This window comes from Oryctolagus cuniculus, chromosome 1, assembly GCF_964237555.1.
Source record: "Oryctolagus cuniculus chromosome 1, mOryCun1.1, whole genome shotgun sequence".
Lineage (NCBI taxonomy): Eukaryota > Metazoa > Chordata > Mammalia > Lagomorpha > Leporidae > Oryctolagus > Oryctolagus cuniculus.
Window position 1 is genome coordinate 122,459,940 of NC_091432.1, and position 15,968 is coordinate 122,475,907.

At 46.7% G+C, this 15,968-nt stretch overlaps 1 protein-coding gene across 4 annotated transcripts in view; it reads right to left on the reverse strand.

Annotated features, from left to right (window-relative positions):
- Positions 1-932: 932 nt before the first annotated feature.
- The window catches only part of KCNJ1 (potassium inwardly rectifying channel subfamily J member 1), a 32,262-nt gene continuing 17,226 nt past the window's right edge, over positions 933-15,968 (reverse strand). Inside the window, exons 2-3 of one of the 4 annotated variants that reach the window (XM_070065448.1) lie at positions 5,482-14,360; positions 933-3,350 (exon numbers count right to left, since the gene is read on the reverse strand). In XM_070065448.1, the coding sequence (XP_069921549.1) occupies positions 2,211-3,350; positions 5,482-5,517 (1,176 nt within the window). In that variant the 5' untranslated portion in view covers positions 5,518-14,360 and the 3' untranslated portion in view covers positions 933-2,210. The remainder of the gene's footprint in view (positions 3,351-5,481; positions 14,361-15,968) is intronic. The other 3 variants (XM_008259307.4, XM_070065451.1, XM_008259312.4) reach the window with 3 other exon arrangements.

Sequence of the window (15,968 nt, forward strand, 5' to 3'; positions counted from 1 at the left end):
GTGGTCCAGCCACCCCATAGAATATCCAGTTACCTGTCCCAAGCCCCATTTCCTGGAAGCTTTACTTGATGCATGTTAATGGTTGCTAGAAGTTCAGTGAGAATTTGCTTTAAAAGGGAGACTCCAAGTACAAGCGTGCCTTGATCCTAATAAGGAATATTTGGAAGCAAACTTTCATTAAATAACTCAGACATAAATACCAATCAGAAGGATTCCAGTGACTCTACTCTCTTCACAATCAAAGGGCATGAATTGCGTATGAGTATTCCACTTCCAGCAATCCGCAAGCACACTGCCAACCAAAAGGAGTTGCACAGAGAGAGAACAGACCAAAAGGAGTGTGGGTGACATGAATGACTTGAGTCAATGCATCCATCTCCCCTCAGTTCATAAAGAGCTATGTACTCATCAGACCTCAGGACAACAGGCCAGCAGGGAATTCCAGATCCCTCAAGTCTGAAGAGCCTGATTTCTTTTAGCTTTGTCAGCAAAGTAAATTATGGTGCCAAAGCCCTTACGGAGCAATCTCCCATGGAGCCAGTTGTGCCCGTTGTTAAAGCAGCTAACAGAGTGTATAACCCTAAACCCATCAGCCTTCCAACTAGTCATGATCAGAACTACCAGCGTGTGTGCATCTATGCAAACTCAGCTCCCAGGGCCAGGAAAACAAACTCAACCCTACAGACAACTGCTGGTTGCTGTCACTGGATATACCCAGACTCACCCTGGAGAGATTTCATGGGGATGTACAGGAAGGGGCGTGTCCGCCACTGAGGTCACTTCCTTCTAGGCAGTCAAAGCAGCAGACGGTCCCAGTTTCCACCTTCTCACCCCTCTGCCCCGTCCAGGAGAAAGTCCACCCTCAGCAAGAGGATTATGCCCAGTTGTCTGTTGCTGTTGATGCACAATGACTGACGCTTTTGGAAAGGGTATGCACAGTTTCAGAAATTTAATGTTAATCGATCCACTAAAAACATTTTCATTCTCAAGCAGCTTTCAGTACCATTTTTTTCCAGGATACATACAAAATAAGGCAAGGGAGGAACCGAACAAGACATTCACAGTAAAACCTTCCCCAAAGGGCAATCTTTACATTAAATTGATGCCTTTTAGGAAGATGTGGTGTGGGTTGTCAGAGAAAGGAAGACCCAGAGATGTCCTGACTGTGAGACCACATCCAGGTCCTTGCTCTTTCCCATTTCTCTTTCAGAAATTGCATTTCTGGACAAACACTGGGGAGAGAACACAAGGGACTTTTGTTCTCAGAAACATTTTTTTTTCTCAGACTGACATTGCACCTTCAAAGTCCTCATTGCCATCTTGGAAGAGCAAGAAATGCTCTTTTAACAGATGTGTAACTCCTGAACCATCCATAACAGACTGAAGAGGCATTGCCTCCACTCTCAACTCAAGCATTCTGGCTTGCAGGGAAGTGTTCATCAACATTCTAGAATGCGGATGTAGCCTCTGTCTAAATGTTCCACATGAGATCATTTGGGCCAAAGCCCAGCAGGGGCCACAGCACCTGGATATCATAAAGCAGGTGCTGCTCCTGAGTGCTCCTCTCCATCTCAAGTAGGGGGAGGGGCAGAGCCCCTGGCTTGTGCCTTGCCCCCCCTGAAACACCCATGTTACAGACTAAGACAAAGCCACCAAAGACCAGGGCTCAGAAAGGTTAGAGTCTCAAGTTGTGCTTTGTGTAGCAGTTTTCTCTTGTGATCAGGTAGTTCATCTCCCCCAGTGCAGGAGGCAATTTTCCCATTGAGAGAAGTCAAGGTTAAAATAAGAGTGATGTCTTTCTTGTCAATAGAGTCAAATGGAGAATATAGCACTCCCTGATCCTACAATGTTCAGAACTACTTCAAGGAAACTTCAATATCTTATCTGACCCGTCCATGAAACTTTTAATGATTTTTTTTCCCATTCCCACCAATACTACATGATCTCAAACAATCCTAGTCATGGTCAAAGTGAGTGTCCATGGCTTCCATAAGCCAGTTTCACATAAATGCGTTGCATGTTCCAATCCAGTAGCCTTGGGAGCCACGAGTCTTGTAGGATCACATTTATAGGGTTCAGGGGTCATCATGCTGGTAGAATTTGAAGACTTTCATCCTACTTTCTTACCCCTAAATGGTTGATTGCTTCATAATACTTCTGGTCTCTAGCTACTCTAAAGATCTAGTTTTACTCAGGTTGAAAAGCCACTGCTACATCTTGGTGTCGTCTGTTTCATTGACTTCTGACAAGATAAAGTTGGGATTGTCATAGCCTCTCTTGATCCTAGCTCTCGTGTCTTTCTCATTATAAAGGCACATGGCACAGTGAGGGGTCTCCACTTCCACTGTCTTGCTGAAGTTATGGAAATCCACTCGGTATTTCCCCTCTTTGGTCTTGGACACGATGGGAAGGAAACGGTAGCCCCAAAGCACCTCCTCTGGGACATAGGATGTGCGGACCTGGCAGGTAGCACTGGTGGATTCCACCGTGCCGTCTAAAAACACCACTAATTCAAAGTCCTGTTGGGGGAGGGTTTCTGCCGCCATGTGGAAGAAGGGGCTGTTGTGATCAATGATGTGGTAAATTGTCAGCGGGGAGATGAAGAATAAATTCTCGTTCCCAGCATCGACTACAAAGTTGATATTGGTCTGATCCAAAATGATGGTCTCCCCTTCAGGCGTCACCGTGGTCTTCAGAAGCTTCCCATAGATGTGACTGCTGATGAGCAGGCTCTTCCTGAGATTAGCTACTCGGATTAGGAGGCACAGCTTCCCACCCCGCTTGCTGATCACTGCGTTCTTGCTGAATGTAATGGTCTTTGCACGTTTTTTGGGCCGGGAGATCTTGGCTAAGATGGCGCCACACATGAAAGAGTTGATGATAACCCCAAGTATAGACTGGCAGATAAGCAGAAAAATGGCCGTGGCACATTTTTCCGTCACACACCTGAATCCATATCCGATGGTCACTTGGGTTTCCAGGGAAAACAGAAATGCTGAGGTCATGCCGTTGATGTTCTCCACACAGGGAGTGTGGTTTACAGACGGATGGAATTCTGGGAGGTCCTTGTGCACATAGGCTACCACGTACCACAGAAGACCAAAAAGGAACCAACTCCCCAAGAAGGCTGTGATGAAAATGGTCATTTTATATCTCCATTTGAGGTCAAGCACTGTTGTCCAGATGTCCACGAAGAATATAAGTCTTGACTGTGCCTCCACATTGCCAAACTCTATGTTGCACCTTCCATCCTTGGAGACCAGCCTTGCCCTTTGCCGAGACTGCTGGAAAAGGTGCATGACAAACCATTTCCGAAGGTGTTTGAGCATCCTTTCAGTCAACACCCTGGTCTGAAAACACCAAAAGGGGGAAAAGATTGTGTTTATAGCTGTAGTCAAAAAGGTGACTCACGTAAAGACCTGATGAGATATGAAAAGATCACTCAGCTCTTTCTGGGTTACTGATCACTTGGGCAAACAGACAAGTTTATTCTGGGGACCACATGCTCTTTCCAATAGAAACTTCCCACTGAAGACCATAGGACTTAAATACCAAGAGGCCAGATGATTACAGAGCAATAGAAATGGGAGGAAACTAAGACATCCCAACGTTCAGCTTTTCCTGACCCCAATCAGCCAACACACAACCTTAAAAATGCCGGTGATAACCAATTATGACCTGTACTTTCATTTATTTGATATGATTCTTCAAACCACTTCCATTTTTTTCTTTAATAAACTTCAACTTATGCTAAGCAATCATTTCTGTAAAATCACAGCCTGAAAGCACTACTTACGGTTTTGTAATATATAAAAATAAAGAACTGACAAAAAAAGAAACTCTCTTCAGGATACTTCCTAAATCATCCTGTGTACTGCTATTTATACTCATGGGCCAATAGAAATCCTGATCTGATTCACTACTCTCATTTATCAAATGAGGGAACTGAGACTTGGAAAATTTCAGTGAGTTAGCCAAAGTCCTGTACCTACTGAATGGCAAATGACAACTGGAACCCCAAACTCCCTCCTGTCCAAGGAAACTTCTACCACACAGTGACTGGGTTATCAAGCTCTCTATTCAAAGTTCCCTCTAGATTTTAAGACTAGTGCAGTGCTTGGCCAAGCTCCTTGTCCTCCTCCTACTCAACAGTATTTAGAACAAAGCTTAGTTCCTACCAGATGATCTCCAAGACTTTCTCAATGAACTCAAGAGTTGATTCCTACTCTCTCTACATGGCTTTCCAAGATTCCCAAAAGGATTAACATTAGGATCTCCATCAGAGACTTTTACTTCCTTCCCTGCTCCTGAAGTAAATGAATGGTGAACACTGATTGCAATGCTACACTATACCAGTAGAACCATGTTTTAGTCATTCCTCCTTTACAGCTGGTTACACAGTCTTTGGGTACTTATTCATTCAATCAACACGAATGGAAGATTTAAATGAATGAATCAAGCTCTTCAGTACTATCTGCTCAATAGTTTCTTCTGACAACATTGCTGTAACTTCCATTTTACACCAAAATAATGAAGGGACTTTCCCCTAAAGAAGCCAACAAAAGTGAAACCTGGAGTCACAAACACTAGACTACACCAAAGAAAATCAAGGTGTGCCCACCATGGTTAGCAATGCCTTTGTGGTATTTTTTCATTAAATGCAAATCTAGTTTTAAAATAGATTTCAAAATCCCCCTTCAAGAATGTGTTTATTCATAAAAACTAGGAAGCGAAACCAACTTAGTTTAAACAAAAGTGATATTCCACATTGTCTTGTTTGTGGCCTTAACCTTTATGAAAACACAAAAAAGCCAACACCAAGTAGAAGTGAAAAGAAAACCACAGTTCTGGTGACTTGAAATGTTGAGGACAGGATCTAAATGTATTTTCAAAAAGTACCAGCAAACACAAAACGAAAAAGCAATGCACACTCCCAGGTGGCTTGAACCTCACCCCACCCAAACTTCACTGATGTCCGGTCATCAGAGAAAAGGAGGGGATGATCCCAAGGGGGGCACACGGAGGAGGGAATATGCCTCTTCTTCCCCAGTCTCTCCCCCTTGCTTGCACACACACCCTCTCACCTGATCTGCACCTGCTAACACTTCCCAGGTGCATGGAAGCTCATACTGTAATCAAAGCTCTTCATAGAGTAGATTCCACCTTAAATAATAAACCCTAAAACCAACAGTTATCAACTGAACCCACATTCTCTTGGCCCTATTTTAGGATTCCAGGGGTGGCTTCCCAATGCACCAACTTCTGAGATTTTCTTCCCCATCACTCTTTTCTTCCAGCCTCTCTGGAATTCACTGCACTTTTGAAAGTAAAGGACATTCTGTGGAGTGAAAAAAGTACCCCTTGAATATGTCTTGGAGAAGTTTGGGTTTCCATGACTTCATGCAAAATAAAACATAATCTGCTCGGCCTCATAACACAAGCAGCAGCCCATAATGCTGTCCCCAGACGGTCCCCACTTACCAGCTGCTTAAACACACCGTGGCCTGAAGCATCCATGGCTGGGAAAAGCAAGGAAGTGCCGTTGGCTGTTGGTCTCTGCAAGCAGGCTGATTTCCCTCCAACCCAGCCTAAGTTATTTTGGGCTTCAGTCAATGGACTGATTCTAATTTCTATTTGTTTGAAAATGATCTGATAACAGAGTTGTGTGATTTTTAAACCAAGACAACTGGTTGTCCTCAGACCAAGCCCAGAGCTGGGTATATATATATATATTTTTTTTTCTTCTGATCTCACATGGCTTGAATACCGTCATGCTAAGACATGACAAACCAGCAGCTAGGTCCCCAGCCGCAGGTGCAGATCGAGTTCCAGCAAGGCCCTCTTCTCCTTTGCTGCGCTCCACAGCTCACCTGCTGTTTCTCCTAAGTCATACCAAATAACTTTTGGGCAGAAACAATTAGTTATCATCAATCTCTCCATCTATTTTCTGCGACACACTGAGTTTTCAAAGGGTTCACAAATTACAGGTGGATATGTAGATGTTGACAAGTACATATTTGTAAGACGAACGCAAGATCATACCAGGAAGAAACAAGATACCACATTAATCTCTCTATTCAACAGTATTGTTACGTAAGAAACTGAGATGGAAAAGATGCCTTTCTTGTTGGCTTTATTGAGGAAAATCTGGCATTAACTGAAGGCACTTTTTACATGTACTGGGCTAACCTTTGCTGCTGATTTATTTGTTCAGTGAGTGAGAATTCTACTTAGAAAATACAAGGATATGGGATAAATTCATCCATTAAGCAAACCTGTCATTCACAAGGCAGATCTGGGTATTAATGCACGTAGCCTTCTCTACTGAGACAATGGCACTTAATCTAGCCACCGAAAGAGCCAGTGTGTATTTTATGAGCCTTGGGGTGATTAGGGATTGTCCCTGGTGTCTGAGTTACGTGAGTATAGCAACCACTTTGTAGGTTCCTTTCTACTGAAACCAGCAAATCTTAATAGCAAGCAAAAGTCTGCACATTAGCTAATATTTACCAAGGCATTCTTAGCAGCCGGACAAGGCGAGTGGATTACATTATTGGTGCTTCTTCTTTGGCACTCTGGCATTCCTGTTCTGTAAATAGTCCATCTGCAGAAGGCAGCCTTGGCACACTTTCCCAGTACTGAGTACGCGCTTGTTCTGTAGGATTCCCAAGGCCAGAGGAGTTCTTCCTGCTCTCAAGGAGCCCTCCATCTAAAGGAGCAAGGAGCTAAGGAGATTGGCAACTACGACCCAGCATGGTCTGTATGATGCCTAAAGGAGCAGCTCTTCCACAAGATCCCATCATTAATGTACACATAAATATACCCATTTACACAAACATCACAAATACACAAACATCGATGCACACAGACACATATGTGTTATGTGCACACTATTTTGTTCATGTGTCATAGCACTGATGCCACCATGTGTGCTGGCTGTTGTGCACGACACCGGGACAGCAGTGGGTGACCAAAGGAACATAGTCCTTGTCATTCTTCAGCAACCAATCAATTAGGAAAGAAGAGGGACAGATATGGCATTTGACCTAGCTGTTCAGACGCTGGTGAGGAAAACCACATTCCACATTGGGGTACATGTGTTCAAAGCCTGGCTCCAGCTCCCAATTACAGTTTCCTGCCACTGTAGATTCTGGGAGACAGACAGTGATGATAGTTCAAGTAACTGGGTGCCAGTCACCCATGTGGAAGACCTGGATTGAGTTCCCAGTTCTCAGCTCTGTCCAGTCCAGTCCCAATCACTGCAGGCATTTGGGAGGTAAATCAGCAGATAGGAGCACTGCCCCCCTCCCCAGCCATAAACAAACTAAAAAAAGTCTTTAAAAAAACTAAGATGCAGATGTGCCATGATAGGAAACGGTGGGAGCAGTCAGAGAGCATCTGTCTGAGAGACACAGAGGCCAAAACCTGATGCCGAGTTGGGGACACACACAGTAGAAATACTATACAAAGTTTTGAATGCTGATAAATACATTAATCAATGCACACACAACAGTGAAGAGTCTGTGGTCACATTCCTCAGCAGCCAGTGGCTCCCCGCCAGTAGAGATAATGTGTAAGATAATGCCTGCGCGTGTAGTAAGGCCATACTGCATGTCATCGTGTCTGTGACCCAGGCAGGTGCACAATCAACAAGGAAGAGTTAGGAGAAGGTCCAGGGGTCAGCGCTGTGGCGCAGAGGGTTAAAGCCCCAGCCTGCAGTACGGCATCCCATCGTCCGAGTCCTGGCTGCTCCACTTCCAATCCAGTTCTCTGCTATGACCTGGGAAAGCAGTGGAGGATGGCCCAAGTCCTTGGGCTCCTGCATCCACATGGGAGACCTGGAGGAAGCTCCTGCTTCTTGGCTTCGGATCGGCTCAGCTCCGGCAGTTGTGGTCATTTGGGGAGTGAATCAATGGAATGGAAGACCTCTCTCTGGCTCTACCTCTTTCTGTAGCTTTTTAAAAAATCTTCTTAAAATCTTTTTAAAGAGAGAGAGAGAGAGAGAGAGAGAGAAGAGCCAGGCAAACAAATAAAGCAGTGTTAGGGGGCTTGGGAGAGACACTGGGCTACAAAGACAAGCAAGGGCCATATCACTCCACATGCTCCACAGCCTTTGGAGACATTTTGTTGCAGACTTAAAGGGGAGACTGGTATGGAAAACACGCATCGAGCTGTGTTTCAGGGACACCTCATTATCATTCTAAATCAGTCTGAAGTCTCTTTCCTTCAAGTTCTGAAAAATAAGCTTATTGTCGTCCTGAACCTCATTTCACCATACAAGTCCATGCTTTGTTTGGACGCAACCCACTTCAATCAAACCTTCTTCAGTTTAAATGGGCCACCAACAGTTGGTACCCATTGCTGATATTTGAGGAGCCTTAACTAAGTCCAGAGCCTGTTCTTTTGCAGGCATCCACGTGCAAGCTAGCAGGGACAGACAGACAGACTTCCCGTCCCCTGCTCCACTCCACAAATGTCCACACCGGCTGAGGGGCTGACACTGGGACCCATGTGGGTCTCCCATGTTGAGTGACAGGAACCCGATTAGTCTGCATGAGCAGGAAGTCGGCACAGGGAGTAGAGCTGGGACTTGAACCCAAGCACCGTGATGTGGGACAGCAGCGTCTTAACCATCAGGCTGAATACCCACCCCTGCACTTCGGAAGTCTTTACGCGCTCACCACGCTGCCTCTTCCCGAGCTCAGCAGTCCCTGTATCAGACAGAGGAGCAAGCAGGCCTTGCTTGCATTGTCCCCACGTTAGAATTCTAACAGCTAATATTTCTTTATACATAAAAAATAAAACCACTGACTATGCTCCGCCTTTTTGTGAGACCTCTCTCAGCTCCTGTGTAGCCTCAGTTAACTTCAGGAAATGTGGAGAATCAAGAATTTTATGTGTGAGGTAGGAAATATAAGCTATGTGGCCTGAAAGCAGAAGCCAAATGATTTTTCTCCAGTCCCCCGACAAGTGTACTGGAGAAAAAAATTCAACCTTCCAAGAAAATTTACTATTTTGTTTCAGGCCAAGAGTCAATTGCATCAACAAAGATTTCTTAAGGACTTTCCAATAGCAATTCATTGAATGGCATTGCAGCGGGCATGGTCTCTGCCTCCTTCTTCTTTTTTTTTTAATCTTTTTTTTTTCTATTTGACAAGTAGAGTCATAGACAGTGAGGGAGAGACAGAGAGAAAGGTCCTCCCTCCGCTGGTTCACTCCCCAAACGGCCGCCACGGCCAGCGCCATGCCAATCCAAAGCCAGGTGTTTCTTCCTGGTCTCCCATGCGGGTGCAGGGCCCAAGCACTTGGGCCATCCTCCACTGCCCTCCCGGGCCACAGCAGAGAGCTGGACTGGAAGAGGAGCAACTGGGACTAGAACCAGCGCCCATATGGGATGCCGGCACCGCAGGTGGAGGATGAACCAAGTGAGCCACGGCGCCAGCCCAGGTCTCTGCCTTCTTAATGTAATTCAATGAACATTCTGTTTATTGAACATCTACTCTGTACCAGGTGCTATGCTGAAAACAAACTAGGTGACAGTCCCTGTTCAAGTTGTTTCCTGGTAAATGATTTAATAACTGCAGTGCGGCAGGTTTGCTACCCTGAAAAGATTAAGGCTGTGAGTCAAACTTGCACTCCTCAGTCTACCTTTACTAAAGAGCTAGAAAAACAAATCGCACTTCCTGTTTTTTATGAAAATCAGCTCGAGCTATCGAACCCAGCTATTAACAACCCAGCTGGATCTGCAAAGCTTCAGAGCTCTGAGGGGCAGCTCCTGGACTACCCCTACCAGGACCAGAAATCAGAGTGGATGCAGGGAGACATTTCCCTGTCGCTTGATAATGCCAGCGGCTTATCTTGATGCCGTTAGCTTTATCAGACAGCCCACGTGGGGTCAGCACGGGCTCTGTTGAGATAGAACTTGGCAAGGCTGCTGGAAACATTTCTCTCCTGGCTTCATGGACACATAAAAAGGCATCTGAGTTTAAGCCTCTTCTGGGCTGGTTTTGCAGGAAGGTCCCAGGTTTCCTTGTCCCGGTGTGCTTGTAGCCAGGATGGGAATACAGCACAGGTTCCTCAAGCACCTGGCCGCTTCTAGAGCAAAGAGCGTGGAACTAGTGTTGAGGATTCGCAAGGTCTGACCATGCTGGTGATGTCAGAGGAGCGCATGTCCTGTGGGCATCTCTGGGGCCAGCCGGCCAGCGTGCACTTCTCTGAATAACTTGGAGTATTCTGCATGGCGGCACTCAGAAAAGGTAGGCAACCCGGGCTGAGAATGCTCCCAGAGCAGGTAACAACCAGCGGTGTCATGGCAGAGCGCAAGGGGTTCCAGCTTGGGTAAGCATGGACGTGGACTTGAACCCCAGGTGTTATTTCATGGCCAAGTAACCTAAGCAAAGCTATTTAGTGAAATGACTACAATTAACATACAGCCAAAAGGTGACATGTGATTTAGATGCAGTGGTACATGTAACATTCCTGGGACATACAATGATGCCATAATTAGTAGTGATGGGTGTCTATGGGTGTCTCTGAATCACCTACTTCAGCAAGTGCGGCACCTTAACCAGGCAGCTGTCACTGACCCAGGCCTCTTTGGGTCTATGAGCAAAGCTCCGTGGGCTCCACTGGAGGAAAATGCTTCCTGGGGAAGTGACAAAGGTTGTGACAACACCGCATGTCTGAGAACTGTGCTGGCTTCACAGTCTGACATCTTCATGTGGGACAGAACATGCGCAAGATGCAAACAGCTTTTTATAATGGACTGGGGTCAAGTCAGGGCACAGCCTTATCTTGCAGAGATGGAGATGGGATGGAGGGAGAGCATGATCCTTGGCAAGGCTGAACAGAGGTGTGGCGGCCACAGGCACTACCCAAAGCCTGCTCGGTGCCACTGCCCTACGCGTGCGTCCTCTGACCACAGAGAAGCAGCCGTGGCATCTGCGAGCTGGCCTCGTGCTCACAGGGGGACCTTGGCGTTGTTCTGCTGAATACAATTTCGCACCACAACAGCATCAGACAGGACCACTCTGATCGTGGATGGATCAAGATGAAAACAAGGGCAAACTCTTGTCTGAATGCAGACAAAAGCAAGTGCACGGTCTAAACCACCAAACGGCCAAATGGCCTGACCCCGGCTAGGAAGAGTGACTGCTGCTTCCTTACCAGTAACTTCCTTAGCCTCATGCCAGCCCTCTCTCCTTCTAGAAGGTACAACTTATTCACACAGAGAATTACCTCTACTTGCCGACAACACTTAATTCAGAACAAAGTAGTCCTTTCCTGGATGGTCCCTATGGCCCCTAAACAAGCGCAAATCTGATTCCGGTCCCCCTAACACCCTTCCAGTGAGACTGCCCGTGGCTTCCCGCAGTGTGTGTTCTCCTGAGTTACAAAAAGCCAACTTGCTCCAGTAGAGGGGCGTTCCTGGTGCTGCCTGGTGGCATGGCAGACAGCAAGTGGAGCTGGGAGGGACGAAAGCCATTTTACAAGACTATTGGTGAGCACCAACAGCCTTCACAGCTTCAGAAGTCACCAAGTGGAGCTCACACAAACATAGACTGCGCATCTGTGTCCTGGAGGGAGGGGTAAGGAAATAAACAAATACGAAGAGCCAGTAATAGGAGTTAAAGCTTTGAAGTTCAGGCTCTACATTCTGTCTAGCTACCTTGTTTATCAGGATCATTGGTCATCCTGAGCTAAGTACAGCTCACCACAAAGACCTGTACTTCGTGACTCCTCATCGGAAGCTTTGGGAACTGTGATGTTCCGTTAGCACAGCCAACTTAGGAGGTAGCAACGCTAGACCCTGGCAAGGTGTCCACAGCTCTTACAAATCTCTGGTGGCAGCGTATATCCGATTTGAAGTCAGAAGCCAAGGCTTTGAATGCTGATTTATTCCGTGTGTGTTTTCAAGAGTGTCACCTGCCATTCTTCATATCTGTTTCTTAAGACATTTTGGAAATGCCAGCATGCTCAGCCATGCAAAGAGGAACCAAAGGGGGCACTTCATCTCCACCTGGCTCTGAGCTTTGAACAGAGAGCGAGAGAACAGCACATACCAAGGGGCTGTGAGGAGTGGTGACAGCGGAGCAAGAGTCCGAGGAGACAGAAGAAACTCACAGCCACACAGCTGGGTACTTAGCTCCCAATCCAGAGACTGCTCTAACTCTTCCATATTCCAGGGGTTATCGAACTTTTCCAAAGAAAAGCATTGCTTTTGCGGGTGCAAATGGATTGAGCCACGAGTTAACAGGGTAAAGCAAGGCAAAAACACAGTGCAAATGAGCTAAGTGAAAGACCAGGGCTGGGGGAATCTCTGGAAAAGTCTATGTTGGTCACCAGGACCTCCTTGCCCTGCAGCCAGCCCCAGGAGAGACCCACTGCCGCATTCTGTGTGAACAGCGCCCCCTAGTGCACAATGAGGCCGTGCCCGTCCGCAGTAGCGACGTTCTAGGGCCCAGAAAGTCTGGCGTTGGCCGGGCACAAGTGTGAAATCTCTGACACGCATTAATATAATGAAATATCTTAAGAACTATAGAAAGTAAGGAACCGAGGCTCAGAAAAGGTAAGCTACTACCCCAAGGTCACAAAGCAGAATTCAAAACAGCAAAGAATTTAAACCTGCCTGCCGGAGACGTTTTCGCTTTTCTTTTCTTTTTTTTTTTTAAATAAGCCGTTTATTTTGGAATAGTTTAAATTCACAAAACAAAAATTGTGAAGTAGTGTGCATAGTTTCCACACAGTCCACACTCTACATCTCACGCCACTGATATATTTGGTGGCTTGCTTGTAAGCCCTGGGGTGAACTCAAAATAGTTGGTACACACTGTAGCGGGCAGGCAAACGTTTATTCAGCATCTACTTATTATGCACCAGGAATGGTAGTTTTTTTTTTCATACAATTCCTTGCATCGTGTAAGAAAGCACATCGCAGCGTAAGAGCTGGCAAGGATCAGAGCTTTTTTAGACACTGAGCCTAGCAGGACAGGAAGACAAGGAAGAGGATGCGGGTCCAAGGAAGGGAGGGGCCCAAGAGAGAGGGTGCAGGGCACACTGGATTGGGTCCCAGCACGTGTGTCGGAGAAGACCACAGGCCCTGATGTCACAAGAAGCCTTGAATGAATGCATGAATGCCAGGGGAGTTCAGAGAGGGTGGTGATGCTAAGGGAATTAAGAGGCAACTGTGGAAGCAGCTGCAGATATGGTGCTGTCCAGCACGGTGCTTGCCATGGAAACTGACAGGTGGCCCTGGCTGCGCCATTCGTGGACAACAGCCTCAAGTCGTGGGAATATCTTCCATGTGCAGAGATGGCTCTAGATCTCTGCGGGGTGCAGTCACTGCATCTGTTAGATCCAAGACTGTTTTGATGGCGATGGCTAGTGTGGGGAGATGAGGACCACCCCTGCCCAGTGGAGAATAAGAACCTGTCGGGGATGTGAGCCAAGCCCTGTGCACCCACAGCTGGGTGGCCTTAGAGGCAGAGCTGAGATCACACTGAAGTGGCAGACCGGGCGCACAGAGAGAAGGCACACACCGGAGGCCCATCCCCGCTTGTACTGCTGTGGAAACCTTTGCCTCCCTGAGCCCGTCTCTTGTACTGGTTACCCAGCTGAGAACACCTGGCACTCTCCTCTCTCCTCTCTCCTCCTCCCAGCTGACTGCTCAGCCCCAGCACCAGCGTCATTGGTGAGACACTCAGATGTCAGATTCTCAAAGAAAAAGGAGTTTCCTGGCCACCCCATTGGAAGCAGGATCCCTCCCCTCACAGCATTGCGTTATGTTCTTTGCTTTGCATTTGCAATGTGAATGGTAATTTAGCTTAGATATTTACTTATGAGCTGATCTGGGGCAGTGACCCCCAACTGTGTCTTCCACTCGTGTGCCCCCAGCCAGCCTACCCCAGAGCTGGGCAGAGAGCAGAGGCTTAATAAATATTTGTCAAGGAAATAAACTGGGAATGACTCAAAGTGCTTGTTTTTCAAAGGGGAGGTGTGGAGTGGGCAGTGTCAGCCCCGCACCACCCTCTGGGGACTCTGTTTCTGCAGGCTCTGGACAGGGCAGACAATGGGGTTGCATGAGATTTGCCTGTGTGGTTTCTCATAGCCAATCACTTAGCGGACCTTCTTGCAGCCTGCGGGGTTCAATGGCTTGCTTACTAAGACGTTAAGGTGAAAAATCCGTCCACATGCCTCTGTCCGAAGAGGTGCAGGAGCTGTTTAAAACTTCATGTAGGCGTGAGCCTCGTGGTGGGGAGCAGGACCTGCTGGCTTTGGGATTCCAGGGGTTGGGCTCAGATTTTCCCACGTTGTCTCTGTCGGGACCCAGGATTGGGGTGAGGACACAGTACGGAAGGCACCTAGTGAAATACAACAAACTCAGTTACTCTCTGGAGGGAGAGAACACGGCCCCATAGAATCCACAGGGACATTTTAAAAATATATTTAGTCTATTTATATGAAAGGCAGAGTAAGAGAAAGGTGGTGGTGGTGGGGAGATCTTCCACTCTCCAAACGCTCTCAACAGTCAGGGCTGCCCAGGCCAAAGCCAGGAGCCAAGAACTCCATCTGGGTCTCCCACATGAGTGACAGGGGCCCAAATACTTGGACCGTCTTCCACTGCCTTCCCAAGTGCATCAGCAGAAAGCTGGATTAAAGGCAGAGCAACCAAAACTTGAGCTGGTACTCCCATATAGGATGCCACTGTCGCAGTCGGCCGCTTAACCTGCTGCACTGTGAGGCTGCCCCACTCCACCCCACCCAGGACTTCTCAACCCGTCGTCCTAGACATTAATTGAAGCTCTCAAGTATGACTTGACTTTAATTCATAGTCTCAGACCCCAACCTGGCACTCAATCCAGACCTGCTTGAGATACTCTATGCTAACAGGTAAATTCTAGTTTCTGGGGCAGAGTGGGTAAAGCTGCCACCTGCACTGCTAGCATCCCATATGGACACTGGTTCAAGTCCTGGCTGCTCCACTTCCAATCCAGCTCCCTGCTAATGTGCCTGGGAAAAGCAGTGGAAGATGGCCCAAGTACTTGGGCCTCTGCACCCATGTGGGAAGCCCAGAAGAAGCTCCTGGCTCTTGGCTTTGGCCTGGCCCAGCCCTGGCAATTGTGGCCATTTGGAAAGTAAACCAGTGGATGTAAGATAGCTCTTTCTCTCTGTCTCCTCTCTCTCTCCCACCTTCTCTCTCTCTCTCTCTTTTTGACTTTCAAATAAATAAAATCTTTTTAAAAATGAAAATTCAATTAACATAGTGATCTAAAGGCTTTCCTAGTCTCATGGCTTTTTCATTCTCATTGCTATGGAAAAGAATTCCATGACACTGGAAATACCATCCTACATGTCTACTATAGAATCCATTGAAATCAATGTATGTTCTCAAAAGATGGTTTGTAAGCAAAAATTTTATGTAGTGAGTCATATCACATTCTTGTTAGGATACAAAGGAATTGAATAGTGGTTTATTTTATAATGGAAGGAATTACTTTTTTTAAAGATTTTTTTATTTATTTGAAAGGCAAAGTAACAAAGAGAGAGGGGAGACAGAGAGAGAGAGAGATCTTTCATCTTCTGGTTCACTCCCTAAATGGCTACAATGGCTGGGTCTGGGCCAGGCAGAAGCCAGGAGCTTCTTCCGGGTCTCTCACGTGGATGCAGGGGCCCATGGACTTGTGTCATTTTTCTCTGCTTTCCCAAGCCATTAGCAGGGAACTGGATCAGAAGTGGAGCAGCTATGTGGGATACTGGTGTTGCAGGCAGTGCCTTAATCCACTATACCAGGAAGAATATTTTTTGCGAATCAAGTAATCATCCTCTTACTTGTTTACCTTGTAAAGGTGAGGGCATTGGGAGAGGGAGTTGTTCTGAAAACTGGGCCCATTTGCAATGAAACTATTCTGAAATTTCACACAATAAGCCACCCACCTCAGGTGACATTGGAGTTTGATGAAGGTATTTAA